This window comes from Mauremys mutica, chromosome 3 (assembly GCF_020497125.1).
Source record: "Mauremys mutica isolate MM-2020 ecotype Southern chromosome 3, ASM2049712v1, whole genome shotgun sequence".
In the NCBI taxonomy this organism is placed as follows: Eukaryota; Metazoa; Chordata; order Testudines; family Geoemydidae; genus Mauremys; species Mauremys mutica.
In genome coordinates, this window is record NC_059074.1 from 5571618 (window position 1) to 5597914 (window position 26297).

A 26297-nucleotide genomic window follows, 5' to 3' on the forward strand; every position below is an offset into this window, starting at 1 on the left:
CGTAAAAAGGGATCACAGCCAACCTGGCAGAAAAACAGTGGGAAAAAGATTTTGAGTGAGCTAAACATCCTTAGAGAAGATGTATCGGGGGGTAGCTGTGTTAGTCTGTATCCATAAAAACAACAAGGAGTCCGGTGGCACCTTAAAGACTAACAGATTTATTTGGACATAAGCTTTTGTGCATAAAAAATCTCACTGAAGAGGGGGTAAAAAACCTCACTGAAGAAGTGGGTTTTTTACTCACAAAAGCTTCTGCCAAAATAAATCTGTTAGTCTTTAAGGTACCACCGGACTCCTCATAGTTTTAGAGAAGACGGTGTCTTGTTAGTTAAGTCTAGACTCTAGAAGGAGTATTATGATTTTAGTTTAGATGTAACCAATTGTTTCCAATACTTCTACCTACTTGCAATAATTTCTCTCTGTTCTTTGTTAAATAAGCGTAAGCTTGTTTTCACAATAAACATCGCTAAGCCCTGCATGCAGTGCAGTTGTAGCTGGGGCGGTCCCAGGATATTAGAGACAAGGTGGGTGAGGGAATATCTTTTATTGGACTGACTTCTCTCCCCAACAGAAGTCAGTCCAATTAAAGATATTCCCTCACCCACCTTGTCTTTCTAATATCTCAGTGCTGCGAGTGATCCGGAGATGTGACTGCTAAGCAGAGGTGCCCTCGGCCTAGTTTGACATAAGTAACTTGCCTCGTTTCTTAGTTGGCATCACTGGGAAGGTGAAAGGAAGGTTAAGCTGTAAATAGGGAGTTAGGAGGTCTGTGCTCGCTAAGAAAAGCAGCTAGGGACTATGGACAAGAGAAACCTGGGATGCAAAGCTCAGGTTTCACATGCACAGCACATGGCCAGAGCATGCTGTGCAGGGACTGGTTCCTGCCAAGTAGCCAAGCCCAACATGTGTGGTGTAATGTAGAGCAGCGTTTCTCAAACTGGGGTCCGTTGGCCCCGCTGATCAATTCCTCCTCCTCCCCTCTCTCTCCCAGTGCCTCTTGCAGGCTGGAGAACAGCTCGTCCACAGTGTGCAGGAGCTGCTGGGAGGAGCGGGGAGGGGACTCACTCAGGGGAGGGGGTGGAATCATGTCCGGAGCCCCTGGCTCTGCTGATCAACTCCTCTGCCTCCCCCCAGTGCCTCCTGCACACCGGGGATCAGGTGTTCAGCGGCATGTAGGAGGTCCTGGGAGGGAGGGGGAGGAGCGGGGACGGGACACACTCAGGGGAGGGGGTGGAAAGAGGTGGGAAAGAGGAGGGGCGGGGGGAATGGGGGGCAGGAAGAAGTGAGGCAGGGGTGGGGCCTTGGGGGAAGGGGTGGGGTGGGAGCAGGGCCTGGGGCTGAGCGGGGGGTCTGGGGGGATTTAAATGGGGATTTAAATCAGATTGCTGAAGTTTGAGAAGCGCTGATGTAGAGCAATTGCCACACAGTGTGTAAATACATCGAAAGGAAGAGCTGTCTGGAACTTCGGACGTGTGGTACATCCTATACCCAGCCCCGATGCTTGAGTCTGATCAGCCCAGCGAAGCTTTGCGGTGTGCCAGATAAAGGCACCGGACTGAGGAACCCCAGAGGCAAAGGGAGTGTTCTGGATCCCAGCGAGCTGGACGAAGTGTCCTCCCAGAACTGGACATGGTGTTCTGGGGAAGCCGAGCGGGAAAGGTCTCAGAAGGGATCCCAGCAGGTGTCCCAGTCCTTTGGGAACAGCGTATCTGTCAATACGGGGAGTGTCCAGTGGACCAGGGGCCGGGTGCTCCAGGGGAAGCTTGGCGGGCTCAGGGTGTGCCTATTGCTAACCTGTGGAGGGACAGCAGAGCCCATGTCGGGTGGGTGGGGTGCGCTCGAACTGCCGGGGGCTGGTGGATTCAGGGACCTCAGCCTGGCAGGTGGTAGTGAGGTGCCTTGCAGCCCTGGATAGCCCCGAGAAGCGTCACCACCCTGCCTTGCCAACTGGAGGGACGGGCCAAATGAGTCCCAATAGTAACATTTCTTGTTCAGGGGAGAAAGCAGACGGGGCGACTTTTCCTTGACAGGCCTATCAAACAGCTCCCTCCGTCACTGGCGGGGCAGAACGAAACACGCCGTGGGACGGGGGCGGCCCGAAGGTTCTGTCGGCACATCGCTCGTGAGCACGGCAGCCATCCCGAACGAGCGCTGACAAAGCCTTACGCCCCCATCCCCTTCTCTCCATTTCAACTGACCCCTCTGTTAGCGACGTGGGGTTTGAGCACAGACGTTTCCCCAGCCATGAACCCCCCCTCCCCAAGCCACTGCTACGTACCAGGCTGCGTGTAAACAGTCCCAACATCCATTTTGAAGGAGCCCACCAAGGTCCCACTGCGCAAGAGGTTCTTAGAGTGGATGACCTTTCAACCAACAAAGGCACAAGCGAGTCAGTACGCACAGATCTACTGCGCCGCCCCCAAGCCCAGCCGTGCGGGGAGTGGGGCAGCAGGTCCCAGAGCGAGGATTCAGCCTCCCAGATCTGGGAATGTCATAAACGAGATGGGTACATGGCGGGGGTGGTTCTCTGAGTCTCTCTTGAGCATGTGCCCACAGACGGCGAAACCCAGCGTCTCTGCCGAGGACCGGAATGGCAGGGGGATGCTGAGCGGCGTGTGACCGGACTGGAAGAGCAGGATGGGGCTAAGGTGAACCGGCTGGGAGCGAGGTGCTGAGACCGGAACTGCAGCATGTGCTCTAGTCTACAAGCGAGCCCCGCGTGGGTGTACCCAGGCCTGGAATAACGGAGGGCCCTGGACTAGCAGAGGGGGCTGGGGGCCAGGACAGAGGGGCACCGGCAAAGCTCTTGGTCAGGGAAGCTTGCACAGTGGCTGACAGCAGCATCCTCCAGCTCCTTCCTGAGCTCTCCTTCCCTGCAAACGCCACAGGCAGGCGAAACGGACTCTTTCCACCAATACTCGGAAAGGGCAGTGAAAGGGCACACGTGCTCGCTCATGCACGCGCACACGCCTCGCACGCACACGCTCATGCACTCGCTTGTGCACGCTTACCGACAGTTTGATGATTTTGTCGAACATGACGTCCGGGGGCACGTGGAAATCAAAGACGAAGTACTGCAAAGGAAAGGGAAGCCGTAAGGGAGGGGGAACAGAGGGAGGGAACGTCAAAATGGCTGCCAACGACCAGCCCTCGCTACCAGAGACAACCGTCACATGGGACTGGCTCTGGGCGACAGAAGTTGCTGGGGAGGTGGGACTGGGGGGCGGAAGGGGGGGGTGGAAGGAAGATCCAAATCACCTTAGAAAATGACAGCGTTTGTGGTCAAATGGAATGGAAAATATGATCCACAATGAAAACTGGATAAATCAGACGAGGGTCAGTAAATTCAGCCTAGATCAAGCGAACAGACGCTTTCTCTCTTTGTAGAAGCACTCCGAGGCATTGGGGTTTTGCCCATCCTGGTTGCACAGGTGCTGTCGGGGCAGGTGGGATCCGGTTCTGAATTCCGTCCCCCTGACCCTGTCAGGAAGCAGGGCCTGCAGCAGAACCAGACTCAGGGGGACCCAACGAGCACGGGTGGCCTGCAGCAGGCTGCCCGATGGGGAGGAAGCGTCAGCAGACAGGCTGCTCAAAGCATTTGCCCCTGGCTCCGATAGCGCTTCGGCTGCTTGTTTCCAGCCTTTCCTCACTCCAGTTCTGACATCTAGGACCTGCGGCTGCAGAACCACCAGGCAAGCAACAGCGCCAGGCCGTCACCCAGGGCAGCTGTAACTAGCTCGCGCTCTACTGCCCATGACTCACGGTGGACACAGACCACAGGAAGTCCTGCCTCAAGGGTTGTGACAGGCAGCAGCCTCCTGTCTCCTTATTGGCTCCCAAGGGGTGGTCCAAGATGTGTCCACGCAACACGGTGGATCTCCTGCATGTGCCAGGACCAGCCCTACTCCTGAACTGGCTGCAGGCTTGATTTGAACTTTGCCTCCTGACCCGGACCCTGAAACCTGACTTGAACTCAGACCCTTGGCGTCGACCCTGGCCTGGAACCTGACGGCAAACTCCCCCGCTACTCCCAGCCTCAGGTTTGACTCTGCTCTGACCATTGGTCCTGACTGCCCTTCTTAGGATCCTAAGCCTGGGCTCTGATTCCTGGCTATTGACTCCTGCTCCAATCACTGGCATGACTGCCCATGTCCCAGGCACTCACAGACCCATCCCGAACACAAGGACACGTATGTTCAGAGTGGACGGACCCTGGGCCAGGCACTGCCTCGTTCGCATGGAAAGCCCACAGCCAAGCAAGCCACTTTCTGTAGTGCTGGCGTGCTTTGAAGAGCCAGCACTCTGCTGGAACGTGGGGCAGGCCCCACGGCCTCTCCTGCCCCGGGCAGCTAGCCCCACCAGGCCCATGGAGCAGTACAGAAGGGGCATTTAATCTCAAGTATTTGGCTCGTTAGTCAGCAAGGCAGCACTTCTCCAAGCCCAGGGTATTGCCAGTGAGGTGTCCTGTGACTATCAGTGGCTAGATCCCACCTTTATCTTCTGCTAACCCTGACCCAAGAAGGCAAACGCCCAGCTCAGCGGTCCCTTCATCTGCCTACAGCCAAGGCGTGTGGCTCAGCACTCCGAGCCCGGAGCCAGGTCTGGGGAGAGGCCAGCTCACCTCGTTGTAGTAGGGGCAGTTGGTTGACTCCTTCATGGATGTGTATTTCTTCTCTTCCCCCACCTCCACGCACACCACGGGGTCCATGTTCAGCCCCACCAGCTGCCGGGCCTCGATGACTGTGATGCTCACCTGGGGAGGGGAGATAGGGACACCCACCCTTGTGAGAGCCGGGTTCGTCGCTTCTCCGCGGTACCCACTGGCCTGCATCCGCCTGCTGATGTGAAATCAGTGCTAGCGGGGAGATGCCAGAGCAACAGCCCTGGAGACCCCAGGCAGGGTCAGCTCCCCTCCCCCCATGCTGCTGATGTCCTCACACCCTGGTCTGGAGTGGACGTGAGTTTATTTAGGCCAGGGCCTGTCCTCTGAGGCCTGGTCATGAAGTTGCTCTCATTTCACTCATGGAGTGAAGTTAAACCGATTTAGCTCAGCCAGTGCGGCTCTGCATATGGACACTCTCCACTGGCTCACACCCGGGTCACACTGGTTTAGGGACTGTGGTCCTCAAATGTAATTGATTTCCTACAATTTTTAGGTGTTCAGCAAAAGCCTGTTTGTTATGGAAAATAGATCTACTGAGGGTTAGCAAACAAGCCCCGTGCGCCCCCTGACTGCGTTTTGTCGTTGCCAGCTCTTCTACACCTCAGAGATGAGCCCTTCTAGACTAAGTCCCGTCTCCACGCTATCGTGATTTTCTCCATTCCAGACTATGCTGTGATGCTGCACCCCATAATGCTTTATGGAGATATGCGTATGCCATGTAACATATCTCTGTGAAGGTTGTGATCTACTGAATCTATTCATCCTATTTGTGTGAATGAATCATTTTTGTGTTCGAAGTTATGAATATTGGCTGTGTACTTGTTTGATTTTAAGTAGCCTTAGTAAGGCATTTGGTCAGCTTCTTGAGAAAGGAATGTGCAAGTTAAGTGCCCAGTCAAGAAACTCTTAATGGATAATGGACCTTGGAAGACTCCAATCGACCTAAGAAGTCTACCTGGGGACGTTCAAGGTAACATGTGAGCAATGGCTACTGCCTGTAAAGTTCTGAGTCATGCATGGACATGTGACTTGCCCATGTGACTCCAAAACTCCATCTTGTAGCTGGGATTCTACACAGGGGGAGGGAGGGGTGTCCACCCACAACAGAGAAACTATATAAAGTCCTGGGAGACCCCTCCATTTGGTCTTCAGCTGGCTCAAGAGACAGCCTCTCCACCCCCAAAGGATACCTGAAAGAAACTAGAATAAAGGACAGTAACCACAGGGGTGTGAGTGATTGCTGGACCCAGGCTAGAAGGAGGCTAGTCTGTAAAAGAAGCTTATTGGAACATCTCTGAGGGCGAGATTTTATCTATCACTTTCTTACTGTATTAGGCTTAGACTTGCGTGTTTTATTTTATTTTGCTTGGTAATTCACTTTGTTCTGTCTTATTCCTTGGAACCACTTAAATCCTACTTTCTGTATATAATAAAATCACTTTTTACTTATTAATTAATCCAGAGTATGTATTAATACCTGGGGTGGGGGGCAAACAGCCGTGCAGCTCTCTCTATCAGTGTTATAGAGGGCGGACAATTTATGATTTTATCCTGTATAAACTTTATAGAGGGTAAAATGGATTTATTTGGGGTTTGGACCCCATTGGGAACTGGGTATCTGAATGCTGGAGACAGGAGCACTTCTTAAGCTGTTTTCAGTTAAGCCTGCAGCTTTTGTGGGACGTGGTTCAGACCTGGGTCTGTGTTTGTAGCAGGCTAGTGTGTCTGGCAAACCAGGCAGGGCACTGAAGTCCCAAGCTTCCAGGAAAAACAGGCTTAGAGGCAGGCTCAGCACATCGGGTGGCAGTCCCAAAGGGGTGTCTGTGACCCAACCCAGCACATACGCCACGTCTCCCTTGGTCTTGCAGGATCGCAATGATCTCCCAGCTGGCCTGCCTGCTCTTCCATCTCTTGCTTGCGACTGGTTCAGAATTTACCAGCAAGCTGCATTTCCCCTGTACCCCTTGACACTTCCATTACCCCAGCTAAACTGGCTCCCCATTAGCCTCCCGATCCGGTTCAATTTATAGTCAAAACTCTTTGGTTTATGTCTCTGTTGTATTTGCCTAATTTTATTTACACTGCTGCTCCCGCGTGGGACTGGCCATCCACTGGCGATGCCCTCCTGGGGCATTCTCCCGTTTGGTGGAATGCTCAACAAGTCCACCTGTGGCCGAGCGAGTCAGTCGTGTCCCTTTCCCCTGACCAGCTGTGATCTAGACGTTTGAGGGTTCTCTAGGCAGCTGCCTGGTATTTGCAAAGGACCACGGATACAATCCAGCCAATCAGTCAGCAGCCAGACTTCTCCAGGACTCCCTGGCATGAGCTGCCCTCCCCAGGCTGTTTCAGAAGGGTCATTCAGAACGACCAGACCCCTCGGTGGGTAGGTGAAGTGCCGTATTCTGCACATGGATAGCCGGGCATTGTCACCCTCTACCAGAAACATGGGGAAGATGGAAACATGGGCTCATGCAGATGTCAGCCCTTTTCTGGCACAGGTCTGCTCCTTTAATTCAGAGGATGCTAGAGACCTGGGATTATGGAGGCTGACGGTCCCAAGAGTGAATCCTTGAGGGTCTCAATCCTGTGCTCCCTACGGTCAATACATCATCTTGAGAAATCGCCACAGTGACAAGCGCCGATCTTTAGCCCAGCCGCAGGTCATGAGATGTGGCTTGGTGACTCTTTCCAATAAGGAGGAATAAATAAAGTTTTTGTGGCCACTCACCCAAGCTTTAATGTAATGTTCCCTAGACCTAAAGGCATCTCCTTGTAGCTATCTATAACAGACAGGAGCCTGCTTCAGAGGTCTCCGTGTCAGACCCTAGCCATAAGTTACATCCTGGCCTTTCAGACCAGAGAGTCCCCCCGCAGGCCGGGACAAACAGAAATGAAGACACACTCTGTAAATAAATGGAACCCTGGGCATCACCCGTTTCTGTCCCACGCCTTCGGCCCCACGGCCTGACCTGCCAGCTGCTCGGTTGGGATGGGGTGGGGCGCGCAGCTCAGCTCACCAGGCGGGGCTGGGCCTCTGCCCCTCCCCTAATCAAAGGACCCTCTCCCAGGCTGCCCGAATGAGTCTTCTCTTCCTTTCTGGAGAACGTCTGGCCTGAGCATCCTCAGCCTTTCCTCAGCCGCTGGCGTGCACTGTTTTCTAGCCCGTCTGCAATAAACTTCCCAACTGGCCTGAGAGCGGCGAGGCAGATGACTGAGTTTGGAGGTTCCCCCAAATGTTCTCAGGGAGTCTCCTCCTCCCCCTCCCTCTTTTAACCTCCCCAGCAGGGCATTCCGGCCCCCTCCCCCCAGCCTCTAGCCCCAGGAGCATGTGGATGGTAGGAAAGGGGTCACAGCGGCTCCACTTACTTGGTAATCCATTGGCCGGCCAGCACTGGGCTCCATTTTAATGTCAGGCTTTGACCTTTGAAGGGGGGGAAAATTAATGGTCATAAAACAAAGAGAGGAACAGCGTATTCTGGCTGCTGCAGATGTGGAGCCCTTGACAAACTATTTGCAAAGTTGTAGAGTCTCTTCCTGCCTCTCTCTCTGGATGTAAGCGATATGAACCCCCACCCTCACCCCCGCCCCGAGTTTTGCCTTCTGCAGGTGGCAAACTATCAGGCAGGTCTTTAAAGAGCCATCATGGTAACAACCCTGGCTCTTCACCCCCCACCCTCAACGCAAGCGGAATGTGCATCTGGACTGTGGGACGTGTGATGTCACTTCCTGTCTCGTATTGGCTCACATCCTTCCCTCACCTCTTATTCGACACGTTGGTGGTAACAGCTGTGACCGAAGCCAGAGAAATGGTGTCTGGGTCGAGGCCTCCTCCGAGCCGCATGGCTTTCCGGTCCAGGTCTTCTGTCTCCAGAATGGCAGGCTCATCTGATGGACGCACACGAACACAGGCAAAAGAATGAATTTCCCTGGTGCCCGTGTCTCCTCTATATAATAGCGCGTTAAATACCGAACGGCTCAGCCAAGGGCAGTCAGTAACTCCTATTCCTCCAACCCAGAATGCAAAGGCAAGAGTCACTGCCTCAAATTACAGGGAACAGTTTTCAAACCGAGAGAGAGGAAGTCTGCTTCTGTGCTGCATATAATTAACCTGTGACATTTCCTGCTGTAGGATGTTATGGAGGCAAATATCTTAGGAGGATTAAAAACCACAAAGGATCAGAAACATGGAAATTAGCATAACATCTGCAGTTACACTGGCCAGGAGAAGAGTTAGAAAGGCTAGCAAATCTCATAAATTCAGGACATGGTGGATCAAGAAGAATTTCCCCCTATGGTTCAGTGTTGCTCAATTAGATGTATGATGGGTGTATGGGGGGTCCCATGTTCTCCCCTAAAGCACTTGGGATTGGCTACAGCCAGAGAAGGCATACCAGACTTCATGGACTGCAGATGTGGCACAGAGTGGCATAAAGAGGGATACAGGCAGCTCCTGTATAATATGAGGTGAGATGCTGAACTGGATGGACCGTTTGTCTGTTTGGATGTGGCAGAAAGTGGAATACCAGACTAGATCATAAATGTTTGAGATGGGGGAATCATAGAATCATAGAATACCAGGGTTGGAAGGGACCTCAGGAGGGATCTAGTCTAACCCCCTGCTCAAAGCAGGACCAAACCCAACTAAATCATCCCAGCCAGGGCTTTGTCAAGCCTGACCTTAAAAACCTCTAAGGAAGGAGATTCCACTACCTCCCTAGGGAACCCATTCCAGTGCTTCACCACCCTCCTAGTGAAATAGTTTTTCCTAATGTCCAACCTAAACCTCCCCCACTGCAACTTGAGACCATTGCTCCTTGTTCTGTCATCTGCCACCATTGAGAACAGACGAGCTCCATCCTCTTTGGAACCCCCTTTCAGGTAGTTGAAGGCTGCTATCAAATCCCCCCTCACTCTTCTCTTCTGCAGACTAAACAAGCCCGGTTCCCTCAGCCTCTCCTCGTAAGTCATGTGCTCCAGCCCCCTAATCATTTTCGTTACCCTCCACTGGACTCTCTCCAATTTGTCCACATCCTTTCTGTATTGGGGGGCCCCAAACTGGATGCAATACTCCAGATGTGGCCTCACCAGTGCCAAATAGAGGGGAATAATCACTTCCCTCGATCTGCTGGCAATGCTCCTACTAATACAGCCCAATATGTTGTTAGCCTTCTTGGCAACAAGGGCACACTGCTGACTCATATCCAGCTTCTTGTCCACTGTAATCCCCAGGTCCTTTTCTGCAGAACTGCTGCTTAGCCAGTCGGTCCCTAGTCTGTAGCTTCTGTCCTAAGTGCAGGACTCTGCACTTGTCCTTGTTGAACCTCATCAGGTTTCTTTTGGCCCAATCCTCCAATTTGTCTAGGTCACTCTGGACCCTATCCCTACCCCCCAGCGTATCTACCTCTCTCCTCATTTTAGAGTAATCCGCGAACTTGCTGAGGGTGCAATCCATCCCATCATCCTGATCATTAATGAAGGTGTTGAACAAAATCAGCCCCAGGACTGACCCCTGGGGCACTCTGCTTGTTACCAGCTGCCAACTAGACATTGAACCTTTGATCACTACCCGTTGAGCCTGACGATCTAGCCAGCTTTCTATCCATCTTATAGTTCACTCATTCAACCCATACTTCTTTAACTTGCTGGCAGGAATACTGTGGGAGACCATATCAAAAGCTTTGCTAAAGTCAAGATATATCACAGCCACCATTTTCCCCATATCTACAGAGCCAGTTATCTTATCATAGAAGGCAATCAGGTTGGTCAGGCATGACTTGCCCTTGGTGAATCCATGTTGACTGTTCCTGATCACCTTCCTCTCCTCCAAGTGCTTCAAAATAGATTCCTTGAGGACCTGCTCCATGATTTTTCCAGGGACTGAGGTGAGGCTGACTGGTCTGTAGTTCCCCAGATTCTCCTTCTTCCGTTTTTTAAAGAAGGGCACTATATTTGCCTTTTTCCAATTGTTTGGGACCTCCCCTGATTGCCATGAGTTTTCAAAGACAATGGCCAATGGCTCTGCAATCACATCAGCCAACTCCCTCAGCACCCTCTGCTGAATTAGATCTGGGCCCATGGACTTGTGCACATCCAGCTTTTCTAAATAGTCCTTAACCTGTTCTTTCACCACTGAGGGCTGCTCATCTCCTCCCCACACTGTGCTGCCCAGTGCAGCGGTCTGGGAACTGACCTTGTCTGTGAAGACCGAGGCAAAAAAAGCATTGAGTACTTCAGCTTTTTCCACATCACCTGTCACTATGTTGCCTCCCCCATTCAGTAAGGGGCCCACACTTCCCCTGATCTTCTTCTTGTTGCTAACATACCTGTAGAAACCCTTCTTGTTACCCTTCACATCCCTTGCTAGCTGCAACTCCAATTGTGCTTTGGCCTTTCTGATTACACAGCTGCAGAGCTCAGGCAATATTTTTATACTCCTCCCTAGTCGTCTGTCCACGTTTCCACTTCTTGTAAGCTTCCTTTTTGTGTTTAAGCTCATCAAAGATTTCTCTGTTACACCAAGCTGGTCGTTCTTTCTGCACATCGGGACGGTTTGTTCCTGTGCCCTCAATAAGGCTTCTTTAAAATACAGCCAGTTCTCCTGGACTCCTTCCCCCTCACATTAGCCTCCCAGGGGATCCTGCTCATCCAGTCCCTGAGGGAATCAAAATCTGCTTTTCTGAACTCCAGAGTCTGTATTTTGCTACTCTCCTTTCTTCCTTTTTCCCCAGACTTGTTCCTTACAGCACATGTCTTATCTGGTCTAGTTTGAAATGTTTCCTGAAAAGGGGCTTCCTTCTACCATTTCTCCTGGGAGCCTATTCCACTGCCTAACCCATCAATCTCTGCGATGAAGATTGTTGTGATATTTATCTTGAGTTTCCTTTTCCCAATTCCACATCATGGTCCCTAGTTACATCTTCCAGCACCATGTTAAACTACCCCGCTCCCTCCCAGGGATTAGAGCTTTCAGAAACCCATCGTCATGTCTACACTGAACCGTCACTAAGCCAAGCTAGACAGGTGCTTGGTCTGCTCCAGTCTGGGATACTGGATAAGATGGACCAGCTCTGGTACAGAATGGGGCAGGACACCAAGCAGAGGGCCCAGTGATCTGTCTGGTGTGGTGAGAAGAAGGTTTGACACTGTGCTGGATGCACCATTGCTCCGTTTATTCCCACTGGCCAGTCCGATGCTTCTCTTCCCATACTTGTTTCGTTGCAAAGGAAGCTGCGTTACAGAGCACTAACCTATCGTGTGACAGTGCCCGCTTGGGTCACACGTGACTGCTCGACCCACTAGTGACACAGTAAGTACCGCACAGTGTATTTCGATATTAGCGCAATGCAAGGCAAGCGGCCTTGTAATCACAGGGTGCAACATACAAGTCTCCTGGCCTCTCAGCTGCCAGCACCTAGGTGACATGGTAATTACACCTAAGCCAGGTGAGCCCGCTACAGCCCTCTTGAGCTGCCACGGTTATGTAAGCAGAGAGGCATCTGCAGCTGGAAACACAGAGCCACGGCACTGGGGGAGAAATGGATGGATGGGGACAGGATATTCCTCCATTACACCCTGCACTGACGCTGCACATGGTGCCCAGCCCCCGCAGCCCAGCTGCAACATCAGCCAGGAAGAGAAGGCCCAGCCTGCCCTCACCCGTGCATCCTGCCCAGAGATCAACGCTCCCTTGTCTTAGCTCCCATGTGGTTTGAACAACGACGCAGGGCAGGTGCCGAGGTGTGTATCAGTATCGTATTTCTATAGCGCCTTCCTTCTCCAAAACTCTAATCAGAGAAGTATAGGAGTGGAAGGGACCTCTCGAGGTCATCCAGTCCAGTCCCCTGTGCTCAAGGCAGGACTAAGTAATAACTAGACCATCCCTGACAGGTGTTTGTCCAACCTGGTCTTAAAAACCTCCAATGATGGAGATTCCACAACCTCTCTAGGTTATTTGTTCCAGTGATTAACCACCCTGAGAGTTGGGAATTATTTCCTAATGGTCAGCCTAAACCTCCCTTGCTGTAATTTAAGCCCACTGCTTCTTGTCCTGTCCGCAGGGGTTAAGGAGAACAATTTTCATCCCCCTCCTTGTAACAGCTTTTATGTCTCATTTTTCCTACCAATCCCTTTCCTGTGGCTCTATTTCCATTGATGTCTCCACACATGGGGGAAAATCCTAAGCATGCCTACAGATCCGTCCGCCTATCACTCATTCGGGCTGGCTGGCAAATGGTAAGGATTTTCCATGGAAAATATTTGAAAAGAAACAAGATTTTCCCCTCCCCCCAAATTTGAATTTTTTTCATCTAAATGAAAAAAATTGTTTTGATTTGAACTGAAAGAAAATGAAAAAACCAACCAACCTGTTTTCCTCCCCCCATATTTTCCAGGGGGAAGAAGAAAAAACCTTGAGAACGAGGGTTTAGTTTGGTTTTGATGAAAAATGGGACATTTAAAAAAAAGATGATTTTTTTTAAACATTCACCCTCTCTCTCCCGGCCCCCCAGTCGGTCTGCAATATACACCATAAAGAAGCAATGGAACAGCACAAGTTCGTAATGTCACTGCTAACTCAGCCAGCAGCTGCCTGGCCACCCAGGCTTTGACGTATTCTCCCCCGACCGGGGCCCAGCTCTGCACAGCTGCACGTACCTTGCTTTCGGTGAGGGTCCTCCTTTGGGGGCCGGATCTTGCCCAGCTTCATGGCGGAAAAGACTCCTTTCCCAGCTCTGCAAGAAGTGGGGGCAGAAGGCAGAACTCATTGAATCGGGGAGTTGCAGATATTTTTGTCTGGGCATTTCTGAACAGAAGAGCACTCTGGGGATTAACCTACCCCAAGCCAGGACATTCTACTCTGGGACTCAGATGCCATCTAGATTTTCATCTGTAGATCTCAGAGTGTTTTGCAGAGGAGGTCAGCATCATCAGCCCCATTTCACAGATGGGGAAACCGAGGCACAGAGCAGCGATGTGATTTACCCAGGGTCACCCAGCAGAAGAGGAGGGAATAGAATCCAGCTTTCCTGAGTCCCAGTCCAGTGCTCTATCGACTAGACCACTCTGCCTCTCTTGCTGAGTACCCATACCCCAAACTAGGGTGAGAATATCAGCTAAAACAGTCCACTCTGAAGGTTAAATACTAATTAGCCTGTCCCAGGCTAGAGCCAGAATACCCCCAAACTGGGGCTAAAACACCAGGCTGGAATGGTGCCAAGACACCGCAAATTGACAACGGTGACGCACCACGTACTCTTTCAGTGATGTGACTTTTTGTCCATAAGCTGCCTACCAGCCACAGGTCAGCGGGGGGTGGATTTCCCAACGCAGAGGGGCCAGCACGAGCCCCAGGCACCACCAACACCCCACATCGGTTGTGCTTGCTCTCTGCACCAGAGGGAATTTTCACCCTGAATCATTTTGAGCCATAAGACTTGGCCTGCAGCATGTCTGCCAGCCGCTCCCTGCAAATATTCAGCATCCAGGCCTGGATCCCTAACTGGCGCGAGTTGTCCTGGAGCGCCATTCACTGCAACGGAGCAGCCATAATTTATAGTCACTGAGGAGCTGGCCCCTGAAAGCCAAAGTGCCGTGATTACTTTGGATTGGCTACACAGATCACATGGTATTTTTTATGTTGCCTGATTGGATGAAAGTGTTTCAGGTTTCTGGCATAAATATTCTCACTTATGGGTTCAAATTCACTTGCTGTTAATATTCACTGAAAACTCATCAGCCCCATGGACATTCCTGCCAGGAAAAAACGCTTGCTAGACTATGTGCTCAACACTTGCTGATTTATAATGGCATTAAAAATGGGGATCAGGGGGTATTCTGGTTACCTTAGACTCATAGACTTTAAAGGCAGAAGGGACCATCATGATCAACTAGTCTGACCTCCTGCACCTCACAGGCCACAGAACCTCACCCACCCACTGCTGTAACAGACCCACAACCTCTGGCTGAGTCACTGAAGTCCTCAAATCATGGTATAAAGACTTAAAGTTACAGAGAATCCACCATATACACTAGTTTAAACCTGCAAGTGACCCGTGCCCCATGCTGCAGAGGAAAGCAAACTCTCTCCCCCTCCTCCAGGGTCTCTGCCAATCTGACCTGGAGGAAAATTCCTGCCCAACCCCTAATATGGTGATCAGCTAAACCCTGAGCATGTGGCCAAGACCCACCAGCCAGACACCTGGGAAAGAATTCTCTGTAGTAACTCAGAACTCTCCCCAGCTAGTGTCCCATCACCGGCTGTTGGAAATATTTGCTGCCTGCAGTCACAGATCTGATTTAAAACTACGTCATGCAACCAAGGCAAAGCTAGGCACAAAGTGGGTTCAAAACACAGCCACTGTGAATTTAAATAGATAGCCATGGCAAACATTTAGTGGTGTTTGCAGGGGCGGCTCTAGGCACCAGCAAAACAAGCTGGTGCCTAGGGCGGCCAAATCTAGGGGGCGTCCCCTGCTGCCGGGGGGGGGCGGCAGGCTGGGCCGGCGGACCTGCCGCAGTCATGCCTGCGGGAGGTCCACCGGAGCCCCGGGACGAGCGGACCTGCCGCAGGCATGACTGCGGAGGGGGCGCTCGTCCCGCGGCTCGGCTGGCCCTCCCGCAGGCATGACTGCGGCAGCTCAAGCGGAGCCGCCGGACCCGCGAGCCGTCCGCAGCCGCGGGAGGTCCAGCCGAGCCATGCGGGACCAGCAGTCATGTCCACAGGAGGTCCGCAGCTCTGCATGACTGCTTGGGGCGGCCAAAAAGCTAGAGCCGCCCCTGGGTGTTTGTGGTTGGTTCAGTATAATATGCTAATCTGACATAACACTAATTTAATATACCGGCTCCCAGGCTGAACAGAACTTGGTATGCAGGGTTAATAAAATACAAATCTTTAATACACTGACAACTTTAGCACCGCAGACTGGGTTGATTTCATAAGATGGCATAATAAATATGCTGAGCTTGTCAAGTAATATAACAACTGATTGCAAGTATTTTTGCTCGTTGGTTTCACTGTTATTTGAGTTGGGGGAAGAGCTAGGTGAAATTTTTCAACCAAAATTTTTTAGCTGAAAAATTCTGATTTGACTAAAAGGTTTCACAAATTCCTGTTGATTTCACCAAATTGTTCATTTCAAAGCACCGACCCCCTCTCGCGTTTAAAAAAATCAAAATGTTTCATTTCAACATTTTCAAAATGAAATGTTTGGATTTTTCACTTGGAAACAACTTTTGGTTTAGAAATTTAATGTAATTTAAAACAATTAGAAAACTTGAAAAATGCTCAAAATTGAAACAAAACATTTCATTTTGGGTAGAACAAAACATTTAGCTTGACCCCAAACAATTTCTTTTTTACTTTGATTTGCCAAAAATGTTGAAAATGTTTCACATCTTTTCTACCCCAAACCATTTTTTGTTTCAATTTTTCAGAATTGCCAGAGATCCAAAAAATCCCTTATTCAGCCAGCTGTAGCTGGGGGTTCACTGTTACTTGTGAAATCATTTTATCTGCTGTTGGTCTTGGACGGGCACCAGTTATCTTGGTGAAAATAGTGCTGAATCTGGAAAGTTTCATGAATTTTTCGTTTCAAGAATGATTCAGTTGGAAATCAGGATCAGAAAGAGTATTCTTCGCTATTCGCCAGACATCAAGAAGCAGAAACAAGGCCACATGGCACAGCTGGCCAGTCCTATGCCACAAATACCAAAGAGCAAACAGCTGCAGCTATAGAGTGAACTACTTGTGAAGAACCCAATGGCTGAAGTTTGTTTGCTAATCTCTGAGTAGGAATTTGCTTGAGGGTCACACAAACATCCACAGCAATGAGGATCGGGGAAAAAAGGATCCATTGAATAATTTGTACATTCACGATGAGTGAAACTCACCCCGTGCAGTAGGGCAAGGCACAAGACCCGTCACCCACGTCCATGCAGCGTTTAAGTGGGACTGAAGTGATGTAAGCAGGGTTAAACTCAAAGGCCAGAGTTCTCCTTGCTGTTACTCCACACGTGTGAGTTTGTCTGGAGGTGATTGAGGAAAGAGCAGAACTGCAAAGCAGTTTATAAATGTACTGATCTCTGCTTAACAACCACCGTCTAGTATTCAGCTTGCAAAGAGCTTTTGCTTTAAGAACATCATTCTCTCCAACATCCTGCTTCCACTTGGCAGCTGGAGAACTGCAGCAGATTCTGAGCCTTTGGGCAGGACTGCAATTATTCCTCCAGATGTAATTAAATGTTGTTCTTTTTAATTAGTCGCTCCAAACCCAAATCCACCTCCAGCCCAGGGGTGGTACAAGAGAGCAGCTAACTGGCAGCTGATTAGTACATAATGAACAGCCACTGAAGCCATGCTATTAAATATTAAAGTTTGTTTTAATTTGGGAACAAAAAAGAAGGCAGATGGCATGTGTGTGTGGGGGGGGTGTGTGGCAGGGGTGTTGTAGTACTGCCGGGTGGGCTGCTCAGAGAAGAAAATAATGCTCCTAAAACTCCCCTATGGATGGCAAAGAAAGGACTCATTCCAATCACAGCTCCCATTCAGCACAGCCCTTCAACACACGTCTAATCCGGCTCAGCAAACCAGTTCAGCACCAGCGTACAGTTCAGCATGTTCTTATGCCCTTTGCTGAGTAGGGATGGGTTTAAGTGTCTGGTTGAAGGTTTGCACTTGGGAATCATTAAGAAAGGGATAGATAATAAGACAGACAATATCATATTGCCTCCATATACACCCATGGTTCACCTGCATCTTGAATACTGCGTGCAGATGTGGTCACCCCATCTCAAAAAAAAAATATATTGGAATTGGAAAAGGTTCAGAAAAGGGCAACTAAAATGATTAGGAGGATGGAACAGCTTCCATATGAGGAGAGATTAATAAGACTGGGACTTTTCAGCTTGGAAAAGAGACAACAAAGTGGGGGATATGATAGAGGTCTGTTAAATCATGACTGGTGTGGAGAAAGTGAATAAGGAAGTGTTATTTACTCCTTCTCATAACGCAAGAACTAGGGGTCACCCAATGAAATTAATGGGCAGCAGGTTTAGAACAAATAAAAGGCAGTATTTCTTCACACAACACACAGTCAACCTGTGGAACTCCTTGCCAGTGGATGCTGTGAAGGTCAAGACTATGGAGGATAAGTCCATCAATGGCTACTAGCCGGGATGGGCAGGGACAGTGTCTCTAGCCTCTGTTTGCCAGAAGCTGGGAATGGGCGACAGGGGATAGATCACCTGATGATTCCCTGTTCTGTTCATTCCCTCTGGGGCACCTGGCATTGGCCACTGTCAGAGGACAGGATACTGGGCTAGATGGACCTTTGGTCTGACCCAGTGGGGCCGTTCTTATGTTCTTATGTGCTCCAGCGCTTTGCTAAATATTTCAAGGGAGGACTACGAATAGCCCCCTGTATTGTCTGATCTTTTCACTAGGAGGCTGTCATGATTGCCCCACCGCTGCCCTCAGTGTTCCCCGAGCACCTTTGCAACTCTCTCCAGGGACCTCATCCCCAAGCCCAGCTCTCTGCCTCATTCACCCACCCTCTGAATCCAGTCAACAGAGGACACCCCTGTGCTGGCACTGGAGCCGGATCTGCTTCATTTAAAGGGGCCAGCTCCCCCGCGACACAGTGCAAACGGTGGCTCCAAAATATGTGTCTTGCCTTAAGGTCACTACCGGATCGTCTAGCCCATGCTGGAGGAGGGTTCCCAGCCGTGGCTGACCGAGGCGGAGTAGGGTTCATAGGAACAGGAGGCTTCCCCCGTGAATAAGAGCTCAGGGTTAGGACCTGCCACACACGTGCACCCCTTCCCCGCTCCTTCCATTCTCTGTAAGGAATGAGGCAATTTCCCCTTCTTTCGGTCTTTTTTCTTAAAGGCTGCACGCTCTGGGAGCGAGGACCCAGCAAACTGCCGGCCACGCGGCAACGGGGAAGAGCTAGAAAAATTCCTACTTTCCAGAGAAAAAAGAAAGAGTGAATGAGAGAGAGAGAGAGAGAGAGAGAGAGAGAGAAGCATCCAGGACTGGCACATCCTCGTGGCTGCCAACGACAGAAATTCACAGGGGTTTCGTTGGACAGAGAACGCTCTAGCTCACTCCCCCCGCCTGTCCCCAACCCTCCCATCGCTCCACGTCCCACCTGTCACCCTTTCAGGTCCAGGCAAAGTGAGAGATGGCAAATACCTCCCCCTCCCTGGACCCCCCATTTCCATGCACGGCCAGGTTCTACCTTCACCAGCTGACAGTCCACAGTCCGGCTTTCCCCGCGAGATCGGCAGAGACAGGAGAGCACCTACCTGGCTGCTAGGGCGCGTGACGGCGGCTTTACTGGTGCCACGCAGCAGCCATCCCTGCCAGAGCCCGCCTGGGGCAGGGCGGGGGTGCTACGAAGCCTCTGGCCGTGCTGAGTTTCCCGGGGTGGCCTGGGGGTGATTTGGGGGTGGATGAGGAGGGGATCTCCTGCTGATTCGCCGCTCCCAATGCCTCTGGCTCTTTGCTGTACCACACAAAGGTTAAGCCCCCCGCCCCCCAGACAAAGAGGGGAGGGGAAGGGAGCTGGCTGGGAGGGCGGCGGTGGAGAGCTGATACCATCCCTGAATGAATATTGGATGAGAGCCTGAGAACCTGAGATGACAGGGCCTGCTCCGCAGTCATTGCAGGTGGCACCAGCCCTTTGCAAAGGGCTCCGGCCTGGGGTTTTTCCGGGTCACTTTGAAATCCAGCCTCCGGGTTCCCCTCCCTGTCTCTCCCACTGGGGGTGCAGATAGAGAGGCGCCCTGTGGTCATGTGTATGTGCAGGGGTCCTGGCCACCTCTCCCCACTGCCTGTGTCCCAGCTGGGGCCTAGGCCTGGCTCTGGTTACAGGCTGCCGCTGAATTATTCACAGCTGACTGACTTTTTAACCATCACTTTTTTGGGGGGAGAGGGGGAGGGGTCACTGGCATCTTTCATCTCCTGCGTTCAAACCAAACATCCATGATAGTGCCTTAAAGAGACAGGATGTCAGCTGAAAACCAGTGGCCGGCCCCTGTACCCCCATCTAACACCCCCACCCAGCAAAGCCAGTGGGTTAGGACCCTCTGAGGATTTCCCCTCCGTACGCAAGTCTTTGCATGGTCACAGAAACGCCATAACTGCTTCTGTGCCACCTCCGCCCGGCACCGAGCGCTTGGCTGAGGGCAGGGGTGGTGGGCCGAATGTTACGCACCCTGGCAATCATCCACAGAGAGTGGCATGGCCCCTTGGGGCAAGGGGCAGCCAGGTGTAAATTAGAGCAGCCCCGAGGCTGCCAAATCAGAATCCTCCACTCATTCGTACCAGTGTCAGTGTCCGATACCAACCTGGCACAAGGTGCACGGCCTTGGGAACCAGTATTGTTCCTATTCCTTTTTTCAGAGTGGATTGAAATTCTCTCCAGGGCAGAGAGTCAGCACCACGTCAATCCAGTGGGGTTGTGAGCTGGGCTTTGCACTGGAGTCATTTTCACCCAGTAAGAAGGTGAGAGGCCAGGGGGTGGGCTAGCACTGTACGCTACCGTAACGTATCACCTCGTTAACTTTGGGCATGCCAAAGGCATCGCAGACACGGTAAGCCATGGTCACCACAGCTGAACCGGAGAGCTCAGAAACCAGCCAACGGCACCCTCCGATTGGCCCCTACAAAGCCAGGGATCGAGGCGGAGCAGTGCTGCCGAGTTTGCTCTCTAGCCCCCAGGGAGCGCTAGGGAGTCCTCGCAGCAAAAGCCAACTCTGAACAGGATGGAATCGGAAAGCTGAAAAATGTGGATGTTAAAATAAGGGAGAACAAGTTTGAGTCTGTCTTGGGAGAGAGCTGGGGGAGACTTGGATCAGATACAACAGAGAAACAGAACATGGCTTTGAAACATCTTAGTGCCATTTCTTAACACACATCAGAGAAAGTGGGTTCTTTGTCCCTTTCTTTCAGCTGGTCCTTGTAAGAGGATAAAAGTCTCCTACTGCTGCCAGCTAATGGAGCTACTCCTCTAGCTCAATAAGTAGAGGCTCATGCTTTTAGCACTGAAGATCCCGGGCTCAAACCCCACTTTTGGCCCTAGCGGGGTCTTGCTGGGAAAAAAGCCCCCAGTCCTGGGCTCTTTCTTTGATCAGCGCTCAGCTGACAGCCCTGCAGACCGAAGGCCCCCAGCCCAGCACCCACACTGTGCTCTGCCAACGTGCTTCCACCCTGCCAGGGCCGGGCTGCCGAAGGGAGAGGAGGAGAGGAGATCGCTCGCTCGCTTGCCAGGCCCACTCTGACCTGGGGCCCTCTGCTCACACTGCCAAGAGAGGGGCCATAGGTTCATAAGAGATAAGGCCACGATGCTCATCTCGTCTGTCCTGGACGATTGAATTCCTGTCAGAACTAGGGCGTCTTTTAGAAAACCGTCCAGCCTCCCAGCCGCAGCCCTGAGAGCGAGCGAGCTGGCTTCCCCTGGGCCCGGCGGCTGAGAGTTTCAGAGGAGGAGCGCCCCAGAGGTCGGCTCCGCCCCGCCAGCCGTGCCCGGGAGCTAGCGCGAGCGCGCGGAGAGAGGACACCTACCTGTGCTCGCCGTCTTTGCCCCTTTTCGTCTTCTCTTTGCCTTTGCTGAAGCGAGCGGCCGGGCAGCGAAGGAACAAAAGGGAAACAAACCCGTGGGTACCGTTTACAGACTGGTCGCCAGCATCAGCCAGTCAATAAAACATACACGCAGCCCCTTCCCTGGCCGCTTTCTCGGTCCCCTCTAACTCGGCTAAGTGGAGCTGGCCATCACGCAGGGGCCCATCCCCAAATGCCCCCAACGCTGATGCCACCGGGCTCAGGTTTGGGTTCAGAGGTCACCTTTAGGACCTGGACCCGTCTCTCTAGGTCTAACCCCCCTTAGACCTCTGAATGAGCATCCACTGAGCGTCTGCCACAGGGGGTGATGGGGGGACCACGTAACAGAGCAGTGGAGCTCAGGGGAGATGGAGGTGATTTGCAGATGAATGAATAACGTGTGTGTGTGTGTGTGTGTGTGTGTGTGTGTGTGTGTGTGTGTGTGTGTGTGTGTGTGTGTGTGTGTGTTCGTTCTCCCCACCCCAGGCAGCACCACCTTCCTCACCCAGTTTTATACGTCCAGGGGCCCTTGCACAATGGATCAGAGTCCCTCAAAGTGAGGCTGGAATTTGGGATGCCTGGGAGAGGTGAACGAATTCAGGATGTTCTTCCCGATCCACGCCCCCATTCCCAGAATCCTCTGGGTTTCCACCGGGGCTGATCAGAGAATGGAGGAGTGAGGAATTGGTGGGCACGGTGGTGTCCTGGTTTTCATCAGAAAGTCCTGATCCTGAACACGCCCATCCCCGTGGTATCCAGGCCCTGACTCAGTGCTCTGAATCTCAGCCCATTGTCTCTCCTCTCTGTACTCAGCCCTGTTTCCTTTTCCTGTCTTGTCTTTCCTCTCTGTTTCCCTTTTCTTTGGTGCGTCCGCATGCCTTTAGTCTGATCCGGCCTCCTTTTTCCTGCCACTTCTCTTTCCCTTCCTTGCCCCAGGCTGCTTTCCCCTCCTCGTCCCTTTCTGCTCCGCTCCTGGAGCCTCTGGCTTGCCCCGCGGCTGCGTGGAACGGCAGACCTGCTCTGATGCGCGCTGGTACTTTTGGAGAAATGTCATGTCATCTCTGCTCTTCTCAGCCTCGAACTCTGGGAGGCCGAAGAGCAAGGGAGTGGGTGGAGAGAGAAATTAACAAATTCTAGTGCTAATGGACCCGGCTGATTGTTAACCGGAGTTTGCTGCTCTGCGCGCAGAAGCTGGAAGGGGAGCAGTTGGTGAGGAGGAATGGGGCAGATGAATTCACTGAGCTCCTAGATCAGAGGTGGGCAAACTACAGCCTGCGGGCCACATCCGGCCAACGGGATCATCCTGCCCGGCCCTTGAGCTCCTGGCCAGGGAGGCTAGCCCCCACCCCTTCCCCTGCTGCCCCCACCCCCTCCCCTGCTGCCCCCGCCCCCTCCCCTGCTGTCCCCGCCCCCCGCAGCCACGCCACTGCGCGGGCAGCGCTCTGAGTGCCGGGGCTGCGAGCTCCTGCTGAGCAGCGTGGCGGCGTGGCTGGCTCCAGCTGGGTGGCACGGCTGCCAGACATGCTGCTCTGAGCGGCATGGAAAGGGGGCCGGGGGTTAGAGAAGGGGTGGGGGGTCCTGGGCGGCAGTCAGGGGACAGGGGGAGGTTGGATGGGGCGGAGGTTCTGGGGGTGGTCAGAGGATGGGGGATGAGGGGGGTTGGGTAAGTGTGGGAGTTTCGGGGGGGCTGTCAAGGGGCGGGGGTGTGGATAGGGGTCAGAGCAGTCAGGGGACTGGGAGGAAGGGGGTTGGATAGGGGGTGGGGTCCTGGGGGCAGTTAGGGGCGGGGGTCCCGGGAGGGGGCGGTTAGGGGACAAGGAGCAGGTGGGGTTGGATGGGTAGGGAGTTCTGAGGGGGAAGTGGGAGGGGGCGAGGCTGTTTGGGGAGGCACGGCCTTCCCTACCTGTCCCTCCGTACAATTTTGCAACCCCAATGTGGCCCTTGGGCCAAAAAGTTTGCCCACCCCTGTCCTAGATAATGACCTTCCCCGGGGACCCCGAGAACAGCACGTGGGCCTAATACACACGGTCCATTCCCACTCCTGGCTCGAAGCCGCCTAGCCTGGTCGGGGTTCCCTTGGGGCGAGATTCCACCTGTGCAGAGGGGCCAGTACAAAGTCTCACCTCCGCTTAAGCTCCTGGCACTGGCCCTCGGCACAGGGGGAATTTCACGCTTTGTGTCTCACCAGGATATTCTGACAGCCCTGTCGCAGTCGGCTGAGCTATTGGTACGTGAGGGCACGGTGGCATTTCTTGTTAGGGTGAAGGCGGCTCACTCCACGTCTTGAGTCCACGCAGAGTGAAGGCAGGGAATTAAAGGCACCTTCACGTTCTCACTCATACATGGCAGAAGCTTCCTGAAAACATCTGCAAAGCCACCTGACTGTCCTCCTTAAAACTCCCCTACCAAACCTCAACACCAGCAGGGTTGCCACCTCTCACAATTTTATCACCAGCCTCCTGCTATTTGGGGTTTTGTCTTAAAGCTCCAGCTCCTGGGGTCACGTGAATCTCTGAGAACCAACTTTCATTTTTAAAAACAAGTTTCTAGCCCTCCTGATTGTGAAGAAATGCAGGAAAAGGTGACCCCCCCCCAAACACAGACACCAAAAGCCAAATATTGTTGGATTTTTAAGTGAATCTCATGATTTGGGGGGCCTGTCTCATGATTTTGGAATGTGCGAACAATACTGATGTGCTGAGACTGCTGCCTGTCACGCGGACAAGCTCTCCTTGCTTCCTTGGACTCCCCGTCTGTCTATATCTCTCCCTCTGGCCCTACACTTAGGTTGTACGCTCCTTCAGATAGGGACTGGTTTTTCTGTGTTTTTACACCTAGCACAATCTGTGACTGCAACCCCTAGGCGCCATGGTAATCTAATAACCAAAACAATATATGCGTGTCCGCTGCACTTGTGCAAGCACACTGCTGCCCTCTGCTGGCTGCAATCGGACATGCTCAAGCTCTTTTGGCGGCTACGTCTCCCTCTAGTGGATGGAGGTCCACGTGGATGATCTAAGACCCGGTACTACGAATAGCTGATGGAGATTGCCCCTCAGAGGCCTGCATCCCCGAGCAGCAGGTGCTAAATTCTGCTCTCCTGGCAGCCCACGCTTGGCTAGAGCCCACGGGGCGTGGAGGTACTGAGTACAGACTGTTGGGAGGGTCTCATGCCACCTGATGGCGCAGACAGGGACTCTCTCTCTAGGGAAATCACTTTCTTCCCCCTTTTCCGCTTTGCAGAATGTCCAGATTTGACTCACCTACTCCACAGGGGGGCGTTTCGCGCACCTCTGGGCTACCCAGCCTCCTCCCTGCTCCCTCACTGCCTAGCAGAACTACCGTTCCTCCCGCTGCCTCCAACCAACATTGGGCTCTTTGTACGTGAACCCCGGTGGAAGGACGGACAATGGGAGAGATGTACCACCGGCCCCTGGACATCAGCATACACAGCCCCACTCCCGCCAGCAGGGAATTTGACCCTAAGTATTTTCATTAAGATAAATTAAGACAACACCAGGGGAATTGAGATGGGAGCCAAAGTCCCGTGACTTCAGTGGGCTATGGATCAGGCCCTTAAACTACAAAAAACACATCAAAAGAAGCAGCAGCTTGTACTGGTGCTGAGGAAGAAATGAAAGTAGACTCAGGCATGAAATAAGCATCTATAATAAATGGCTCGCTGGCAGCTTTGCATCTATGCGTGTATATATATATATATATGTACTCATCAGCCAATAACCAGACACAAGTAAACAGCAGAGAAAAGAGAACACAAAAACTAACATATATGCATACACATGCCAAAAGATGGCAACTCAGACATATGCATATATGCCATATATATATACACACCCATGCTAAAGGGCTTGCATTCTGGGCCTTAAAAGCAGAGGTGGGTCTAGGAATTTCGCCACCCCAACCACGGCAGCACGCCGCGGGGGGCGCTGTGGCGGTCGCCAGTCCCGCGGCTCTGGTGGACCTCCTGCAGACCTCCTGTGGGAGGTCCACCGGAGCCATGGGACCAGCAGACCCTCCGCAGGGACGCCTGCGGGAGGTCCACCGGAGCCGCGGGACCAGCGGACCCTCCGCAGGGACGCCTGCGGGAGGTCCACCGGAGCCGCCTGCCGCCCTCCCGGCGACAGGCAGAGCGCCCCCCGTGGCATGCCGCCCCAAGTACGCGCTTGGTGCACTGGGGTCTGGAGCCGGCCCTGCTTAAAAGGTAAAACGTAATCGGTAGCATTTGCTTTTAATACTCAAAAGGGTTAAATGTTCATCGTTTTGTTGTGGTCACAATTCAGCAGCCCTAGTCCCATAGACAGGAAGGAGCCAGTTAAATCCCCACATATGGTACTTAATAAGTCTGATTTGTTTCTCTCCATCCAGGTGTGTGTGTACCTGCCCACACACATGCGCATGAGTGAACCCGAGTGAATTTCAGTGTGCTGTGTCCCCCTCTGGTGGCCAGTTCCTCTAGTGGATAACAATCTACTGCTGCTGCCAGCGAATGGAGTTTCTCCTTTAGCTCAAGTGGTAGCGTTACACCCTTTTAGTTCTGAAGAGCTAGGGAACAAACCGTGCTGGGGAGCCAGGACAGGGGCTGTCATGTGGAGGAGTGACACAGCAGGCTACAGCAGTTGTATTCAACCTTCCCAGGCCGTTGCTCCCCTTTACTAGACTCAGACCCCCACTGTGCCAGGCAGTGCCCTCTCCCCTGCCGCTGTATGTGCCCTAATGTGCTAGATGCTGTGGGTTATAAAGCACGCTCAGCTGGGCGGGAGGCTGGCAGGGACCCAGCATGGTGGCTTGCTGACAGGGCAGCGTGGAGCTCCGTGATTACATGGGTGATCTCTGAACCCTGGGCAGGGTCTGACCGTCCCTCTCAATTCTTCCCTGCCGTCGGCCAACGTTCTCTGGGTGGGGCCAGAACACGTGGTCCTTGGCGGTGCCCAGTGTCGATTCCAGGGCTGGGGCTGTCCCTCCCCGTCGAACCAGGAGCAAGGCACAGGAGAACACAGGGGGCTTGGGTCTGATCTG

General features: G+C 52.5%; 1 protein-coding gene across 1 annotated transcript in view; it reads right to left on the reverse strand.

Moving 5' to 3' along the window:
- The window catches only part of OTOF (otoferlin), a 193203-nt gene that overhangs the window by 60617 nt on the left and 106289 nt on the right, over positions 1 to 26297 (reverse strand). The window contains exons 6-12 of the mRNA XM_045010229.1: positions 21225 to 21269; positions 13316 to 13392; positions 8422 to 8548; positions 8030 to 8084; positions 4622 to 4753; positions 3012 to 3074; positions 2279 to 2363 (exon numbers count right to left, since the gene is read on the reverse strand). Of these exons, the coding sequence (XP_044866164.1) occupies positions 2279 to 2363; positions 3012 to 3074; positions 4622 to 4753; positions 8030 to 8084; positions 8422 to 8548; positions 13316 to 13392; positions 21225 to 21269 (584 nt within the window). The remainder of the gene's footprint in view (positions 1 to 2278; positions 2364 to 3011; positions 3075 to 4621; positions 4754 to 8029; positions 8085 to 8421; positions 8549 to 13315; positions 13393 to 21224; positions 21270 to 26297) is intronic.